This window comes from Ciconia boyciana, chromosome 8, assembly GCF_034638445.1.
Source record: "Ciconia boyciana chromosome 8, ASM3463844v1, whole genome shotgun sequence".
NCBI classification, from domain to species: domain Eukaryota; kingdom Metazoa; phylum Chordata; class Aves; order Ciconiiformes; family Ciconiidae; genus Ciconia; species Ciconia boyciana.
Window position 1 is genome coordinate 4,465,070 of NC_132941.1, and position 18,200 is coordinate 4,483,269.

Sequence of the window (18,200 nt, forward strand, 5' to 3'; positions counted from 1 at the left end):
GTTCTTGTCTGCCAACTTACATGCTGTTCTAGTTAATGAGCAGCATTTCCCTTGTATGCGTTTAGGATGATCATCCTTTCTCAGCATGTGTCTGTCTCTAATGATTTACCCAGACAAACACTGCATCAGAACACGTCTGAATGCTGGCAGTCTTTGATCCCTGTAATACATCTGGACTTAGGCAGTGGCCAGTGTCTTCTGAAACAAGGGGAACGTTTGAGTTCAGGTCCAAATCACATTGCTTACACGCAGACAGTCTCAGATAAACAGCCCAAGTTCTCTTAATATTTCCCTGCTTACCCCATTTTTCAAAATGTTTGTTGTTTTGATTGTTGCCTAAGATATCTATCCAACTTTCCTCTGGCTGTATTATAAGAAGGCAAGGAAGGGAGAGACCCAACAGTCTTATTCAAATAAGTATTCTTAGCGACAGTCCTGCTAACTCATTTGCCAAGAAACTGTTTATCTACAGAGAATAAATCTTCAACTTTTTTTTAACAGTAGAATCTCTGCTAATAACTTGCATAATGACAACTCTTATTTCAGTAGAAATTTGTGTTTTAAGAGTGAATTGCTGATTATTTTGAGGGTCTTACATGGACAGAAAACAATTTACATCATAGACTAATGACAATAAGTCCTACCAACCTCAAGATCTACAAAAGTGCAATGGTCACCATCATAACCTGTAAATGGTTTGTGAATAAGGAAGGTTGCCATGACAGTCTCTATAGCTACAGGGAGAATACTGTGACTATTCTAGTAATACCTGTCTGTGGAAGCAAAGCTGCAGATTTTTATTGGAAAAAATTTAGGTAGGTATGGAAAATTATGAAAATACCATTTAAAATGAAGCTTTAGGTGAAATTGTTAGGGTTTTTGGTTTTGTTTTGGTTTTTTTTGCAATTGAATGTCTAAGCTTAATACAGTGCAAGCATATGGAAAATTTCATAATTGTGTAAGCAATCTTATGGTATGGATTGGCCAAATATGAACCTGACCTGCTTCCACTGAAGTACTTTTGCATTGCAGGTATCTTGAGCTATTTGGTTAATGCGGTCTTTTTTCAGGTGTTGCAAAAGTGTAATCAGAACTGAATGTTACTTTGTCCGTTAAGATCTCGATCCGAAGCAGAACTCATTCAGTGAGCAGCACTGGAACTTGTAACAGCAGTCTGAATTTTTGTGTGGTGAAGGGCTGTGACCAGGATTCTGGTTACTTGGGCTAATTTTCATTTAAGGAAGTCACATTTTTCTCTTCTCTAAGCTAAGTATCACAGTAGTGGTCCATTTCTCTGGGATGTCTTTGAGCTCCTCAGATGGAAATTGCTATACAAACATGAAACATTGATTTAATCTGTTGTGTTTGAAGGAAGTTAGAGTGGGTTAGTATGAAATCTATTATGATATCTGGAATAACTAGTGTTTGTGAAACTTTCTTTAGTTAAATCTTCTGAATCAAAGTTCATGCTCTTAGTGTTAGAGAAGGGGGGGTTGCTGAATAACCAACTCAACACCGTTCCAAATGAGTGCTCCCCTGATTCACGGTGTTCTCTTCCCATTCAGGTTATCAGTCAGATGTCTATCTTAGTCTTGACCTCAATGTTTAGAGATACTTTAACCTTGCAAACAAAATAATGGGGACCTCTGGTTGTTGTCATTAGAAAATTGGCTGCGATGGAATCATTGGCTCAGCTGCCAAAGAGGATCGCTGTGGAATCTGCAGTGGTGATGGCAAAACCTGTAAAGTGGTGAAAGGCGACTTCAACCACACCAAGGGGATGGGTGAGTAACCCTCAGCAGCTTTTTAGTGGAGTGGAGGTTCTCTTAACTGCTTGAGGAGAGTTAAAGAGTGGTAGTAATAGCTCTTCTTCTTGGATAGCATTGGACTCATCTGCTCTAGTAAACACATAAGAAACACAAAACAAAACCCAACTCAATTCAAATGTGATATACTGTCTGCTTCTTATTCAGCTGCCCACATACCAGCCATTGCCTCTGTCTGAAATTCAGAATGAAGTTGTGTTTCTCATTTTGAATGCTACTGGTGCTGTTGATTTTAAATAAGAGACAAAATGACAGTATCTTTTCCAGTGGGAGGGAAGTCTGATTTCAGCACCATCTTTGAGCTCTTTGAGAGCTCCGAATGATGCATGTTGCATGTTAGAGATGATTCATGTTATAATCAGGATATATCAGCTAAAGGAAAGAGCACTCCCCTCTGAATATTTTTACTGATTCTCTGCCAGCAATAGTATCCAGTATAGGATACCAGAGCTTCCAGTTAGACTTAAGACTTTCCCCTCTCTTGTTAAACATTAATGTATATACAGCTTGGTGTTTGAATTAGTCTTTGTTCCAGAGTTTCTGTATTGCGCTTCTGAGAAACCTGTTATCACACATCCTAATCGGGCAAAGGGAGGGAAAGTCAGATTCAGGACTTGCAAGCTGCTCCAAGGGGAAGGAATGGTCCAGAAAAAAATATTTCATATTCAGGGAATACAGAATTGCCATTTCTGTATGGAGAAATACATTCAACACGTGCTACTCCAAGACTGAGTTCAGCAAAGCACGTGAAGATTCCCTGTAAGCACACACTTCAATTCTGTCTAGTTACTAAAGCAGCACCAGTGCTTAGCCGCTTCCTTGAATCAAGCTCTCGGCACTGAAGTCTGAGGCTCTGATTTTGTTCATTGACCTCTTCCTCTGCACCCTCCTCCTCCCTATCTGTGGAGCCAGCTGTGATCTGTCACCTCCTCTGAGATGCAGGTAGGATTTCCCACCTCTACCACATCTTTCTGGAGCACATTTGTGCTGTTGCATTGCTAGGCTAACGTGTTGAATGATTTCCGGCATTATTGCCTTTGACTCTTTTGTCCCAGTTATTTTCCACCTACTTATGTCAAGGCATTTGCATTTGATGCAAATGGTGGAAAAAGTTTCTCATTTCCATTGAAAAAAGCTATTCTCCATTTCTGTAGCGGATTTTATAGCTGTTCATGGACTTCTTAATTGCTCCTGAAGAGTAACTATCTTTTATCTTTTCCAATGAGGCTATGAAACATCTTGTGCAGATAAAAAAGAAATTTGTGGGTCACTGTCAGGAGGTTGCACCTGTTTCCAGCTAGACAGACTGCTTGAGTGTGGTAACTTTACAAGGCTGTAGGATCAGAACGGTTTCAGCCTTAACTGGTTGTCTGGCAGCCAGGACACTGTGGGAGGCTTTCACCCCCAGCGCCCTGTAACCTAATAAGAAGAGATGGCTGAGTGAATCATGGTCAGTGTTCAAGCATTTATTGACCCTTATTCTTTGCTGATCATCTCAGAAGCGCAAACCTGTCAAAATGTTGCTTTGTCAATGCAATGTGTCCACCTTTACCCGTCTCAAATAATCTATAAGATAATTGTTTTTACAATTATAATCTCATAAACATTTATAGATGTTTTGATTTATTAATTTTAAAGGGAATTAAATTTTCTGTGGGAATAGTTTTTAAAAGTTTAAATAGTTTTAAAAAGCAAAATCATCTTTGCATTTTATTTTTTTGAATTATGCTCTTTTAATGAGCATCCTAGCCTACTAAAATGGAAAGAATATTTACAATCTTCTAATTGTTCACTGTTCATGTTTTCTTGCTTTTGGGTTTCTTTTTTGTTAGACGCTGAAAAGAGACTTGTTGGTTTCACTTATGATTCCCAGGCCCGATTCTGTGAACATTTCATACATTGTGAGTTACTCCCATCAATTTCTATTCATATACTGCTGTTTTGCAGAATCGGGTCTTCAGGTTAACTTACGGAATCTCATGTGGTAGGCAAAGCTCCAGGATTGGGTCTGACGTATCACAAGTGAACATGAAGTTACTCAAGAAAAAAATGGGCCTTTTTTCTTTAAATTGACATTTAAGCAAATATGTACAAAAATCTGACAAAAGTTGGGGCAAAGGAGAATACACAATATGACTACAGTAACGGATTCAGTGTTTGGATGTGTAAATGATTGCTCAGGTCAGTGGCAAATCCCCATGAACTTGCTGCGATCCAAGTCAAGGCCAACACACTGAGTCAAATATGCTGATTTATTATTTCAGAAGAGAATAGACTTCAAATATCAAGATGTTGATTGTTTTGGAGTGATATCTGTTTTGGGAATTGCAGCTGCAACCTTTGGGCCAGATACTCAGCTGCTCTGCACATGGGACTCAACTGACTGTGGGATTGGTCCCTATATGTCCTGTGATTGCAAATGATGTTGTGAAGCCCAATTAACTGAACTAAATCCATGCCAACTCCTTTCTGTTTCTTAGTAACCAATAGTCATTGTAAGAAGGTTTCGACATGTGTGATGGCAAAGGCAAAGGCTATTCCCAAGTGTTTCTCGTGTAAGATACTTGAATGCTGTTTGCAGTGTCAGTGGGTGTTGGTGACATCCTTTGGTGTTGGTTCTTTGTCTTCTTTTGGTTGGATTAGTTGGGGTGATTGGTATCCAAAGCCATGGATAAACTTCAAGTCCTTTTACTATTTAGCTTGGTTTGTCAAAGGTATCAAGTACAGATCCTTTCCTTTGAGAAAACCTATCTGCATGAAAGAAAGCCAAATTTTCATTAACCAAGTAAAAAGAACCAGGCCTATTTCTTTTTTTTCCAACCTTAATGTCACAGATGAGGTTCTGCCACCCTGGTGGGACATGATGGTGGAACATTCAGAGTGCCTCATATGAGGTCCAGCAGTTCAGATCTTGCCACCTGTGATCCAGGGTGATCCAGCTGTAAATGGATTCCATTTCTCTTTTGAGGAGGAGGTCAAAAGCCTTTACTTGTGATGCTAAACATCACATACACTTGTGTGCAGCTGGCTGCCTTCAGTAGGCCAACAGAATGCACTGTTTAGACTGAGCTTTACTTTTAACTGGCAGCATGCCCTGTACCTATTTCTACAAAATAATTTTTCAAAAACAAACACAGACTTGTTCTGAAGTCCATCTCTGTCTCCCTGCCACTGTACAGGGGGCCAAGAAATAAAGGACAGCTCTTTGGCTGGTATCTGTTGGGTAGCTGATTTATCACTGACTTCTTCTGTCCAGACTCCAAGGCTGTGCCTGTAATGCTCAGAGACCTGCATTGAAAATGAGACCTGCATCTGTCTCTCTTGATTTTTCTCAGCCATAGCAAGATTTTCATTGCTGCCTTTTGCTTGTGATCCAAAAGAAGGACCACAGATATTTGGATTTTTTTAATGGCAGAACATAATAAGGTGAGATATGCCAGTTGTTGAAACTATTGTTTTGGGAAATGAAGAGTGTATCTTTGCTAGCAATTTTTCTTTTTAAGATGGTGAAAAAGCAGGCTTCTGATTTTGTACATTACTTGTCCAGCACATATTTAAAGAAAGGATATTTGAACATTGGTGCTGTAGTGCTGGCTAGGAGCATCTTTAGCCAACACAGGAAACTTTTTTTGTCAATAGGGTGTACTTCTAAATGATGAGAAAATAGAGCCCTAGGGCTAACTCAGGGATGTCTTATAAGGCTTTAAAGAGAACATGCAAGTTAGAAATCCCGGCAACCAACTTCACAGCAATAGTAGGAGGCTTTGAAATCTATCCATGGCTTCCCAGTGAAATGATTTTCTTCCAATGAGCTATCCCATGGCTGGAAGTGGACAGGTGCCGATGGAGGAATTACTTTCAAGCTAATAGCAAGTGAGAATCATCACAACTATTCAGAAAATGGACATGTAGTTACCGCTGGACATATTTCCACTCCACTGCAACAACTAGCACTCAGCAAAAGGTGCAAGGTGGGAAGGGTCATGGAAACTGAGATGCCCAGCTGGTACTTATCCCTAAAATATTAAGGAAGCTGTGCTGGCTATGACCAGCAGGTAGGCAGGGCAGTCTGATTTCCTTGGCTTCTACCTTGAGATCTTTGTTCAAAGCACTTTTGGGAAGTTTGATAATGGGATGAGCACTGTTGACCTTCTCACACCTAATTTTCATGTGTGTACAGGGATAAGATATGAAGGTACAGTGCCCAGAGATCAGTACTTTCAGCCATGGGATAATCTTTCCTTTACCTTGGAGTCCGTCTTTCATTGCAACGTAAACCAGGAGAACAGTTTTGTAGTACATCAGTGACATTCTGAAGTTCACACTAAACTTTCTGTTCTTTCTGGGAATAATAACAATGGCTAACAATGGATTTTCCTGTGTGAGCTGCTTTCCTCTTGCAAATCTCTCCAGCATTTAAATGAAGATACAGTAGCCACTGTTCACATATTAATCTCCTTGATGACAAAGCCACCTCTTTGTTCTGGTGTCTCTCCTAATATGAGTTACACCATATAATTTGTATCTAGGATTTGCTTCAATCACAGTTTTACATTCCTGAGACACTGATGTAATGCAAATTATCCAGAAAGATTGGTGCGTGCCAAAGTAACTGTTCCCAAGGTGGAGTATACTACATACAGCACTATAAATTATCAAATAATGAAGTTCTCCTGTTGTATTTTCAAAGCTTCATCTTAACAGGCTGATTTATGGGTGAAATTACTAGAAATACTGCCTGATAGTTGCCAAATCTCATCAGTCTTTAACCAGTTCCTCATTTAAAGCAGAACTTTAAGCCCAACCTTGCAAACCCCTGCATTGCAGGCAATTATCCTAAGACCTAACAGATCTTTGAGAGTCCTTGACTCAGGGCCAACTCTGAGACTTTTTTGGTCTTACTGTCTGACACTTGATAATCTTTCTGGCAATCTGCAGTTACAGTTTGCTTAATAAAATGTGCCTGGAAAACAATGGAGGTGTTTTCTGGTGCAGTTATCGCAAAGATCAGGAATATTCTGTGACCAGAAGCCTCACATTAGCTCTAAGGACCAGACTGGAGTGGTGGTAGTGATCTGAGTTTGCACCTGTGGCAAATTTGCATGGATGTTATATACTCTGTTTGCAATAGGATTTGACCACTAACTCACACAATATTGCTGGAAATAATGAATGAGAGTGTCAAGACACTCCTGGTGGGACATGCCCAAGAATTCTGCTTAATCTCTGAAAGGACAGGTCAGATCCATACAACTGCAAAGTGGTTTGCAGTTCACTAACAGAAGAGTGAAGGTCAGCAGTCAGGTTTGTGCCACATGATCTCAGTGAGTTAGCACAGTATGTTTCTTCTTATTCAGGAGCTGTGAATACAACCCCAAAAAGCCATCAATCGGGATTAGAAATTACATGAGGAGAAAAATCTGGTATAAGACCAAACTAAACAGTCTCCAGCACTAATACGTTATTAATAGCTTACACTCCACTATTTACCATTGTAAAAAGTAACATAAAAGTCAACTTTTCCACGTGGTGTTTCTGTCATGGCACAGTGATGAAATGAGAGTGTATTTATGGCACTAGCTGAACCTCAAGCATGGTTCCACAGCTCGCTCACCTCTAAAGCAGTGTGACACACTCCTGGCTGCTGCTTAGGTCAGGGGACGGATCCAAAGTTCACTGAAGTTAGTGACTGGCTTTCCACTAAATTTGGTGTAACTTTGTATCCAACCCCACATGATTTAGCTCTGGGCGTTTGTATCTGGCATGTGATTTAAAAAATAAATAAGTAAATAGTCCCCTGGTAGGTACATTAAATTACCTGAAACTTGGGCATGTTCCAAACTGGCTTCCTAACAGGGGTGTTCAGGTGTGTCATAGGGCCTGTTTCCCCATGACGGATTGTCATTAATCACACCTTTGCTGTGTGCTCATGTCTGCTGGTAATTGTCGGTTGGGTTTATATGCAGATGCATGGGGTGCAATGAGGATGTTTGATTTCTGAAACACTTTGTTTTGACTGTAATTTGGTATCTCAGCTGATGAAAAACCAACTCCTGGCAATGTCTAGAATAAAATCCAACATCTGTTTGCTTTGATTTCATAACAGATTTCAGTATTGCCTTAAAAAAGTTGACCCTGGAAATAATGACTTTTCCCAGTGAAACCCCGTCTGTAATAGCAGATGAGAGAGCCACTGCTCTGGCTTCTGTACACAGACATGGTTTGCAGCTCTGCTCTTCCTCTTTCTGTTTTTCCTGCAAGGGATGACTGACTGTTTCTGAGATATCCTGAGTAAGGGAGAAGTCAGGAGGAACAAGCGCAAAAAGAACTGAGCTGAAGGGTCAAATGGAAAGTGTCATTCAGATGCAATGATCGGGGAAAGAGAGAGTGTGTCTAGCCCTGATCAACTATCCACCCAATGCACCTCGTGGAACCCAAGAGCTCAAGCCATATTCATAGCACAATAAAGCGGCTGGGCACTCTGCTGGTTCAGACAGGTAGAAATGAATCCATAGTCTGAGACCCAAAATCCCCATCTGTCTCACTCCATGTCATAGTGGTAACAGAAACACCTAGTCCTGAAATGCATGAGGCTGTCAGCATCCTCCTTTGAGGCTCCCCGTATCAGTGTAGCAGAAGCACGGCCATTCAGCTGCACTTTCCCCTAGAATAGCTCCCCAAACATTGCTGAATGCTAGAGGAGTTACTTTATGCCAGCACTTCAACCCATTGCTCTAGAATGCCCTTGATTTCCATAAAGGCAGGGCTGACACAGAACAGTTTCACACAGCCCTTTAAAACAAAAAAAGGGATGAGGGAACATACAGGATAAGCTGCTTAACATCTAAAAGAAAGGGGAGAGCAATAACCCAAAAGAGGTGCCAAGTTATACACTGCAAAGTAAACTGGGTGGCCAATTAGAAGGAATCAAGTCATGGTTGTGATGAGATTAGTGTCATTTACAGGGGCCTGATTCAGAGTCCAATGAAGCCAGTGGAAAAACTCTGCCTGGCTCCCAGACCTCTGAAATGGGCCCTAATGTTCCTTCAGCTTTATAGTTCAAAGGCACCACTTCCACCCCATGGAACAAGTCCGTAACTCCACATGGCTCCGTGGTGGAGGAAAACAGGCTACATTTCCTTGTCGCTCCTAGTTATTCTTACTGTTATGCTGTTAGTCAAAAGTGGTATAATTGTGTCGTATTGCTGGTTGTTGAAGGAAGCATGAAAAGGCCAAGAGATTTTCAGAAAGATAAAAACCAAGAGAATTCTATAAAAATATGATGGGGTGCTGTTAAAAACTTCCCTACCATGTCGGATGCTCAGATGGTCTAATTTGGCATGTGTGTCTGCTGGTAGCGTTTAGAGGTGATTGGTGGTCAGTCCTTGTTGCATTAAATCTGAACTGTGGAATTCTGTTTAGCAGCTCGATGCAAGGAGACTGTTACCTTTATATCCTCCAGAATTTTTGTATAAAGTTGAAGTGTAAGTGAAAACAAAATTTTTTTCCCCTAGTTGTCCCACTAATTCCTGCTGTTTAGTTTTAGCATCATCAAAATGTTTTGTGGAAGTGAGTCCTTTCTGACACTGATGACAGCCTCGAGCAGGGGTTTTTTTGGAGGGGAAAGCAGGAGCATCTATTGGAAACTTCATTTCAAATCACAGATGTCTGTTCTGTGATGTGCAGCGTTGCTCCTGACAGTGACACTTTGCATCAGCTCAGGAACAGTCCTCATGCATCCCTGTCAGTACTGCAGGAGAGCCAGGGTGATTCGAAGAGAGCAAATTAATTAGGCCCAAGCACAAGCCTTAAGTCACAATTAAGCAGCACACGTGCATTTCTCTCCCTCTTCTCAGGCTGAAACATTAGTCATAACCATGCATGTCACAGCAGTGAAACTTGGCTGCCAACGCAGGCGTCTCATTTGAAGTTTTTCCCACCCATTCCCCAACCTGGGCAGGAGTTGATTTTTTCATGGTGAGATACTGAATGATTGATGCCTCTGGCTGTCTGTGGCATGCTCTCATCCATCTGCTCTTTTGTTGCCATAGGTTACATCGAAGCAGCTGTGATCCCTGCAGGTGCCCGGCGGATCAGAGTGGTTGAGGATAAGCCTGCTCACAGTTTTCTGGGTAAAAAGACAAAAGAAAAACATGTTTCAATTCAAAACTGAGCTTTGTTTTCTGTTAAAATGACCCTTCGCTAAATGACCTGTAAGATGACAGGTTCGTTGTTGCCAGGACATGGCTGTTAATTTTGTTCATGCTGCAATCTCTCTCTGCTTTCATGGCTTGGTTTCGTGATGTTTGCTTGATGTGATAGGATGTGACACTTTAACAGGCCCCGTGCAACCTGAAAGGACCAGAGAATACTTTTATATAGACAGAAGAGTTCCTGAAAAGAACTTGGCACTGGATTGAACATAGCTGCCAGGAGCACACAACACTTTGGGAGGGAGTGGGAAAGAGAAGAGTGCCTTTAGAGAAAGGAATGGCAGAGATACAGATAGGAAGGCGCCCAGCTCAGACTGGAGCAGAGGCAGGGCAGGGCAGCTGATATCCCTCAATAACCTGACCATGAGGTTACTTGCACCATTTCTTGCAGCAGCAGGTTTTCACTTGATGCTGTATCCAAGACCTGATCCTGCACTCTGAGATGGGCTAGCTGCAGCCTCTAGTCCACTTGCCTCTACTTTCTCAGGCCAAACAGTTTGTTTAATCCTCTTCTCATTTCTACTTCTGCATTCCTTTTGAAGGGAATAGGCTTCCTCTCCTCTTTTCCCTGTTGGAAACAAAGTTTTAGACATGGGTGATGTGTCAGATTTGTATGTGAGGTTGTTGTAGGGCCGAGTCTGTCAATGAATTTGTTGTCCAGTTACTAATTGCTTAGATTAAAGATTGGAAGGGTATTTGTAAAATGCAACTGGTCAGCTACAATATACATCTGCCAGTCTGATCTTCTGCCTCTTCTCTCCAATATTAGGGGTGTTTCTTTTCATGTCATTACTGTGCAAGAGATGAAGGGCTTTATCTCCCATCTACTTCTAGGGAGACCAAGTCATAGAAATGCTAATGCCACGTTGCCCTGAATTCACACAGGAAGCCTGTGGCAGAGCAGGGATTTGAAGGAAAATCGTCCAAGGCCCAAAAGAACACCCAGCACATTGAAACATCCTTTGCACACTCAGAGCTGCATGGCCACACGTAAATGGAGGAATTCTTCTGTCTCTCTTAAGTTCTTTATGCTGTGTGGGAAAACAAAAGGATAAGAGAAAATCCCAAACTTCCTCCTTTGTTCAGTGAACTTTTGCAGCTTATAGACCCCTGCATTGTCAAACCTAAGCTCTTCTTGTTGTTGATGAGCTCATTAACACATGATTTTTGTCCTTCCATATCAAACAGTGTTTCAGCCCTTCCATATGCTGATATTGTCATTGCAGTGGTTAGAACAGATGCATGTTCCAGCTGTCCCTTAGCCGGGAAGTATTAGGTACTGTTTTCACTTGTGCAGGTTCTGGTTCTCTCAAAGTGAGCTTCTCAGAGCAGAGACACTGCAAGGTTTTAGGATAGAAAAGCACTCTGAAAGATGGAATTGCTTCCAGTTATATATCAAGCCTGTGGTAGGAACTCTGAGAGGATTACGAAGCTTGTTGCTCTCTGTTTTGCAGTAGGGGAAACTAAGGTGTTGCAACTTGCTCATGGCTATGCAGGGAGTCAGGAGCAAAGCTCCGACGAGGACCCTTGGTTTCTGATTTCCATGTCTTTTGCTCCTCCATCTCCGCAGCCAAAAGGAGATGTTAATATCCAGTACTGGGATATAGGATGCTGCTGAAAACATTTACATAGTGATTGTGTCTTAGGATTTCAGATCTAGTGCCATTGGTTTTCTGTCTTGAGATGCTACCAAAGCTGGCAATATCACTGGGAAAGATGCTTTTGTTCTCTGTCTTTATTCCACATTCAGGGGGAAAAAAAGAGGACAAATCATGTCATTCAGCTGCCCTTAGGTCAAAAGCATTGGCATTTGTGCCACTTCTTGGTAGGAAGCATGTATCACTACTGCTGGTATTTCCACTAATGCTGCAGCCAGCTTGCTGGGAGAGGACTACGCCTACATGTAAGATGCTTGACATAGCAAAGCACTGGTGGAACAATGAGAGCCAGTGTTTCCTTGGGTTTTGCAAATACTCTGCCTTCTGGAAGCCAGCCTTTTTGTTTGTCTTGGTGGGATCTGCACCGGGTATTTGTCCGGGACTTGGGCTTTGGCAGATAGCTGCAGCACTGAGAGTCTTATGTGGAGCTAGCGACTACCCTTCATTGTCACCACATAACCTTGACTAAAGTAGATATTTCCCCACTGGGTGGTGAAGATTAGGATTGTGTATATTTGAGAGCAGGACTTCGCTCTGTGTGCATCACATAAAGATAGATAAAAATCTGGCTATTTTAAAGCTTCTGAATGCTTTTAGCTCTTTTGTTCATGGTCAGGAGGCAGGAGAACCTCTCTAAGCTTTCCAGGGTTTTCTCTTTCAAGGAACACTGGACACAAAGAAAAGATACCCAATGTCTTGATAACCTAAGCTGAAGAATAGCAGCAGGAGTGTTCCAATAGGACAAAAAAGATGACCAAGAAAACAAAATCCAGTCACTCTGATAGGTCTCATAATGCATTATAAATCTAGGTCTGAGTATGGAAGGATTTTCTATTTCAATTACACTGACAAAGTTGAGTCCAATCAGGTCCTATTTCCACTCAGAACCGGGTACAGCACTTTGGAAATGAGCCCAGCATAATTTGGAATCATCATTCCATGTGCTGGGAGCAGTGCCTGAAGAATTTCCCTCCACCTACAGGCAACCCACGCTGGCTGCCTTGGCTGGCTGTAATGCTTAAAAACCACCTTGAACAGGAAATGCCTCGGCAGTTTGTGCCCACAGGCTGGGAAGCAAGCTGGAGGGACCCAAGGTGGAAATAAAGATCTGACTAGATGCCAGGTTTAGAAATAGATTGGTCAGTTCCTGTCTTCCAGCCAACAAGAAAAAAGAAGTTATGAGTTGTTGCTGGGGTTCCTTTTTCTTTTGCTCTTCTGCTGTACAACTTTGAGCCAGAAAAGGCTTAGAGATGTAACAGTGGATTCTTGCTACTGCCTAAACACACCCACAATGGGGAGAAGAGAAAGAGCTGTGCCTTGCTACCTTATTTGAGGCATAGGGTCCCAGGAGAACTGCAGCCAGCTGTCCAAGGCAGAATAAATCCTCTGGGTGCTAGCTTAAATCGGTGAGGACCGTTTGGCAAAAAGGGCTCACAGCTGCTTTCCTGTTTGGCCTTTTCCACCACAGTCAGACGAGTTTTGTCAGAGAAGACTGCGTATATCCTGGTCTCCTCAGCTCCTGCCACTGAGCTCTCAGCGAGGCTGGGAAAGTGTTCTTTATTGTGTGCTTTGCTTATTCTCTAAAATGGCAGTAAAGGTAATTGCTGTCTTGCAAAGTGCTTCTGCAATGCTTGGATGAAAAGCACAGCATTCAATAAGAGCAAAAGGCCCTATTCACCCCACTGAATATAGTCCTATCACCTCTGGGGCTATGCAGAGCCAGGCCTGCAAGAGTTGTGTGTGACAAAAGTCATTGGAGAAAGAGCAGTACCCTGTGTCTAAGAGGCATGGGGGTTTTATAGCTGCAGCATTGATCCCTACTGATGGGGCACTTGTGTGCAATGAAGACAAACAGTGGCAAAAACACTTTGGCCCAAATACTCTGCTGAGTCTCCAGTGTAATTCCTGCAATCCTCAAAGGAGCATCTTTGGGAACAGGGCTGTTTCCAAACTCTCTGTCTCCTCAGTCACTAAGGGAGCAGTGCCTGCAGCAATCAAAATCAAACCTTTCCCAGAAAAAAGGTCCACAAAGATTAAACATTTTGTTTTTCATCAGTGAGCTATCTTCCTTTGATGATGAGCTGGAACGAAAGCATAGTTTTAGTCATTCAAGCTCTTATATGCTGTTTTGAGCATGTGCCATGATATCTTTACTAGTCAGCCATACTGCATGGAGACAGTTTTATCTCATCCACAGCTTTGATTAGTCATGTTCACGGCTCCTCAAGGCCAGTGTGATGGCTGCTTTGATCTTCCCAGAAGCCACTAGGCTTTGGCAGAGGAAAGAATCCTGCTTCAGAATTCCATCTGAAGTTTGCAGAAGGTACTTTGTAGATTGAGGAACAAAGCAGGAAGAGAAGTAAGCCACAGAGTTATATTGCTGTAGCATGCAAATACCAGGACATCATCATACCCCTAGAGTATGTGCCAAAGAGAACTTTCCTCAGAAAAAAACCCCACATACATCCCACTCCTCCTGGGGAAACCATGCCTGCAGTTTTCCTTCACCCTGATTTTGGAGCCTCTAATGGGACCATGAGAGCTGTCAGGAAGGTTGTGTGCAGCAGGACAGAAGGATGTTCCACCTTTCTTCAGTAACTCCCCAGGATGCAGATCTTCAGAAAGGCACTCACAGACGCAGAGGACATTGCGACCTCCACCTGCTCCAGACTTCCCCAGGGGTTAGACACTACAAACGATGCTCAGCTGGTAAATTGAATGTGCCCTGAAATATTCCTGGACACTGAGGCCAGTGGTCATGGAGCATCTTGTGTATGGGCTCTCAGCCCCCAGTGAAGGGGAGCTGCCTGCATACTGCTTATTGGGGAGGGACCCTGGAAAGTCCTGGATCCTGAAGCCACTCTGGGACTTATTTGGGAGAATTCAAGTTGAACTGAGCCATAAGGTATGCTAGGGACCGTTTTAACATCATAGAGGTTCCCAGGTGCCTGGGAACATGTCTGTGCACTGTATGTGGAATAGTCTAAAACAGGTTTCCACTGTGAGATGGTGCCCTGTGCTGGAATCACTTCAGGTATCTCCTCTTACCTTCAGCAGACCCTCTGGGATCTGTGGAGCCAGGCACTTGTCCTGTTGAGCCAAATAGATCAGTTTCTTAGGAAACCCCCTAAAGAGAAATCTAACAGGGATTTCCTTCCTCTTAAACCTCATTTGAGGAAGGAATGAGCTGGCCCCTCATTTCTTGAGGGAACCTTCATTGTAATAGCTATGTAAAAGGTGTTAGACATGGTCAGCTAGAATAAAAGGAAAGTCTATGTAGAATAGCCCAGTACCACTACAAACACTCCCACAGTAAATTAGACCCAACTGATAAGTCAGCTGTGTTGTGCAGTTGACAAGAAGTCTAGTTCCTTGTCTCCCAAGCATATTAGACAATTATACGTAGCCTAAGCACACCTAGAAGGATTTGCTGACTGGGGGGACTTGATCCAAAGAAATGACAATGGGAGATTTTCCTATTGACTTTAAAAGGCTTTAAATCAGCTCCTCTTACCTTCTTGCAACACACTCAGTTAAGTGAAAGCCAAGGTTGTGTTTTTTACTGGAAGAGAATAAAATAGGCGTGAAATGCTGGAGGTTAAGAAAACATCCTGTTAAAGGTTTAGCCAAAAGACACACTTAACCTTGAACTAAGGAAGCCCAGTAACACATGGGCTACTCTGTCTGTCTGATGTCAGGGCAAATTTGATCATGGTGCATGGATATCCACAAAGGGGTCTGGGACTTTCTCTCTGTTAGAACGGGGTCTGCCAATTTTCTCTTCCTTCAATGCATCACACAGACATCTGAATAACTGTGCTTCTGTTCTAATGTAGAAAACACATAAATCCCTAAATCAACTTGCATTGATGAGTCAACAGTAATGTGATGTCCTTATGGCCTGAGTTGTCTTTTAGTGTTTGAAGGATATCAGTGATGCTGATGCAGTAAGTTACGCTGGAAGAAAGGACATGTTACTCCAAGTATCTTTTCTTCTCAATATTCATCTTACAGGGCTTCCTTCTGCAGTAGAGCTTTCTTCGTTGTCCTTACTGATGTGTAGAGGCACTTCCTGACAGGACGGATGTGATCCTACAGTATCTGACCTTATGCATGTGTGTCCAGCTCATGGACTCTGAAAGAAGCGTGGCTGTGGCAGGCTGTTCCTTGCCTGCTGTTGTTTTTTATTTGTGGCCTGGTTTCCATCAAACCCAGGGGTAGATCATGTCTCACCTGCTTCTGCCTTTTGAGAGCAAAGAAGGCATCAGGAAGTATCCTGACCATAAGCTCTGGTTGTTTCTGATGCTGGAGCTTTATAATGCCTGTCCAGTTTTTTAACTTACAAAAAAGCCTCTGGAGTAATTTAGAACAACATAAGGGACATTTTAAATTATGCCTGTAGCTAGTGCTTGCAGGTTGGAATATTCTGCCCTCCAGGCTTCAGCACAAGTGGGTATTAAGCTCATCTGCCAAGTTCACATTCTGTCCACTGACCAGTCTCGGCTTTGTAACTTGACTTCTCTTTACAATTACGGCAGCTGAATGTTAACTTGTTCAATGTTTGCATTATGAAGCACACACAAACTCAGGAACAGTTTTATTTTGCGCTTGCAAATCTTCATGTGTGTATCAACACAGAGATTTGATTGATACTTTTCTCAAGGAAAGTTTAGGAAAATACAGTTTCAAAAGCTAGTTCTGCTTGAAAACAAAAAAAAAAAAGCTGAGTTGTCTTGCTACATTTGGAAGGAGAGTTTAGAGATAAATGATCTACGAATTTTATATTAATGCTTGAAGATCAAAATAGGTTTCTTTATGTACTATCTGAATTACATTCTCTGAACCTAACTGCTGCCAGACTTTAGTCAGTCTCAGGATGCGCAGTCTACATAAAAATATACAGATCTTGCCTTGCAAACCAGACTTCAGTTTACAGCCACTGGTGCTCTCACACTATTTCACCTCAAGTACCAGTTTTAATAGCTGTAAGAGTATAACACTGCAAGTATGTAAGTGTTTTACCAGAAGTATCTTCAGGTCATACTTAAGCAGCAACTCTGTGGTATTAGATTCATAGAATCATAGAATCGTTTAGGTTGGAAAAGACTTTTAAGATCATCAAGTCCAACCGCTAACCTAGCACCTCCAAGTCCACCACTAAACCATGTCCCTAAGCACCACATCTACTCGTCTTCTAAATACTTCCAGGGATGGTGACTCAACCACTTCCCTAGGCAGCCTGTTCCAATGCTTGACAACCCTTTTGGTGAATAAATTTTTCTTAATATCCAATCTAAACCTCCCCTGGCGCAACTTGAGGCCATTTCCTCTTGTCCTATGGCTTGTTACTTGGGAGAAGAGACCAAAACCCACATCACTACAACCTCCTTTCAGGTGGTTGTAGAGAGCGTATTGCTCTCTAAGGTCTCCCCTGAGCCTCCTTTTCTCCAGGCTAAACAACCCCAGTTCCCTCAGCCGCTCCTCATCAGCCTTGTGCTCCAGACCCTTCACCAGCTTCATTGCCCTTCTCTGGACACGCTCCAGCCCCTCAGTGTCTCTCTTGTAGGGAGGGGCCCAAAACTGAACACAGTATTCAAGGTGCAGCCTCACCAGTGCCGAGTACAGGGGGACAACCACTTCCCTCGTCCTGCTGGCCACACTATTTCTGATACAAGCCAGGATGCTGTGGCTTTCTTGGCCACCTGGGCACACTGCTGGCTCATATTCAGCTGGCTGTCGACCGACACCTGCAGGTCCTTTTCTGCCAGGCAGCTTTCCAGCCACTCTTCCCCAAGCCTGTAGCATTGCATGGGGCTATTGTGACCCAAGTGCAGGACCTTGCACTTAGCCTTGCTGACCCTCATACAGTTGGCCTCGGCCCATTGATCCAGCCTGTCCAGGTCCCTCTGTAGAGCCTTCCTCCCCTCAAGCAGATCAACACTCCCGCCCAACTTGGTGTCATCTGCAAACTTACTGAGGGTGCACTTGATCCCCTCATCCAGATCATTGATAAAGATATTAAACAGAACTGGCCCCAATACCGAGCCTGGGGGAACACCACTTGTGACCAGCCGCCAACTGGATTTAACTCCATTCACCACAACTCCTTGGGCCCAGCCATCCAGCCAATTTTTTTACTCAGTGAAGAGTACACCCATCCATGAGCAGCCAGTTTCTCCAGGAGAATGCTGTGGGAAATGGTGTCAAAGGCTTTACTAAAGTCTAGATAGACAACATCCACAGCCTTTCCCTCATCCACTAAATGGGTCACCTTGTCATAGAAGGAGATCAGGAGATCAAGCAGGACCTGCCTTTCATAAACCCATGCTGACTGGGCCTGATCACCTGGTTGTCCTGTATGTGCTGTGTAATGGCACTCAGAATGATCTGCTGCATAACCTTCCCTGGCACCGAGGTCAGACTGATAGGCCTGTAGTTCCCCAGATCCTCCTTCCAGCCCTTCTTGTAGACGGGCATCACATTTGCTGATCCCCAGTCAACTG

General features: G+C 42.9%; 1 protein-coding gene across 3 annotated transcripts in view; it reads left to right on the plus strand.

Moving 5' to 3' along the window:
• ADAMTS17 (ADAM metallopeptidase with thrombospondin type 1 motif 17) overlaps positions 1-18,200 on the plus strand; it is a 201,402-nt gene that overhangs the window by 134,855 nt on the left and 48,347 nt on the right. The window contains exons 15-17 of one of the 3 annotated variants that reach the window (XM_072870584.1): positions 1,664-1,784; positions 4,307-4,381; positions 9,878-9,958. In XM_072870584.1, the coding sequence (XP_072726685.1) occupies positions 1,664-1,784; positions 4,307-4,381; positions 9,878-9,958 (277 nt within the window). The remainder of the gene's footprint in view (positions 1-1,663; positions 1,785-4,306; positions 4,382-9,877; positions 9,959-18,200) is intronic. The other 2 variants (XM_072870586.1, XM_072870587.1) reach the window with 2 other exon arrangements.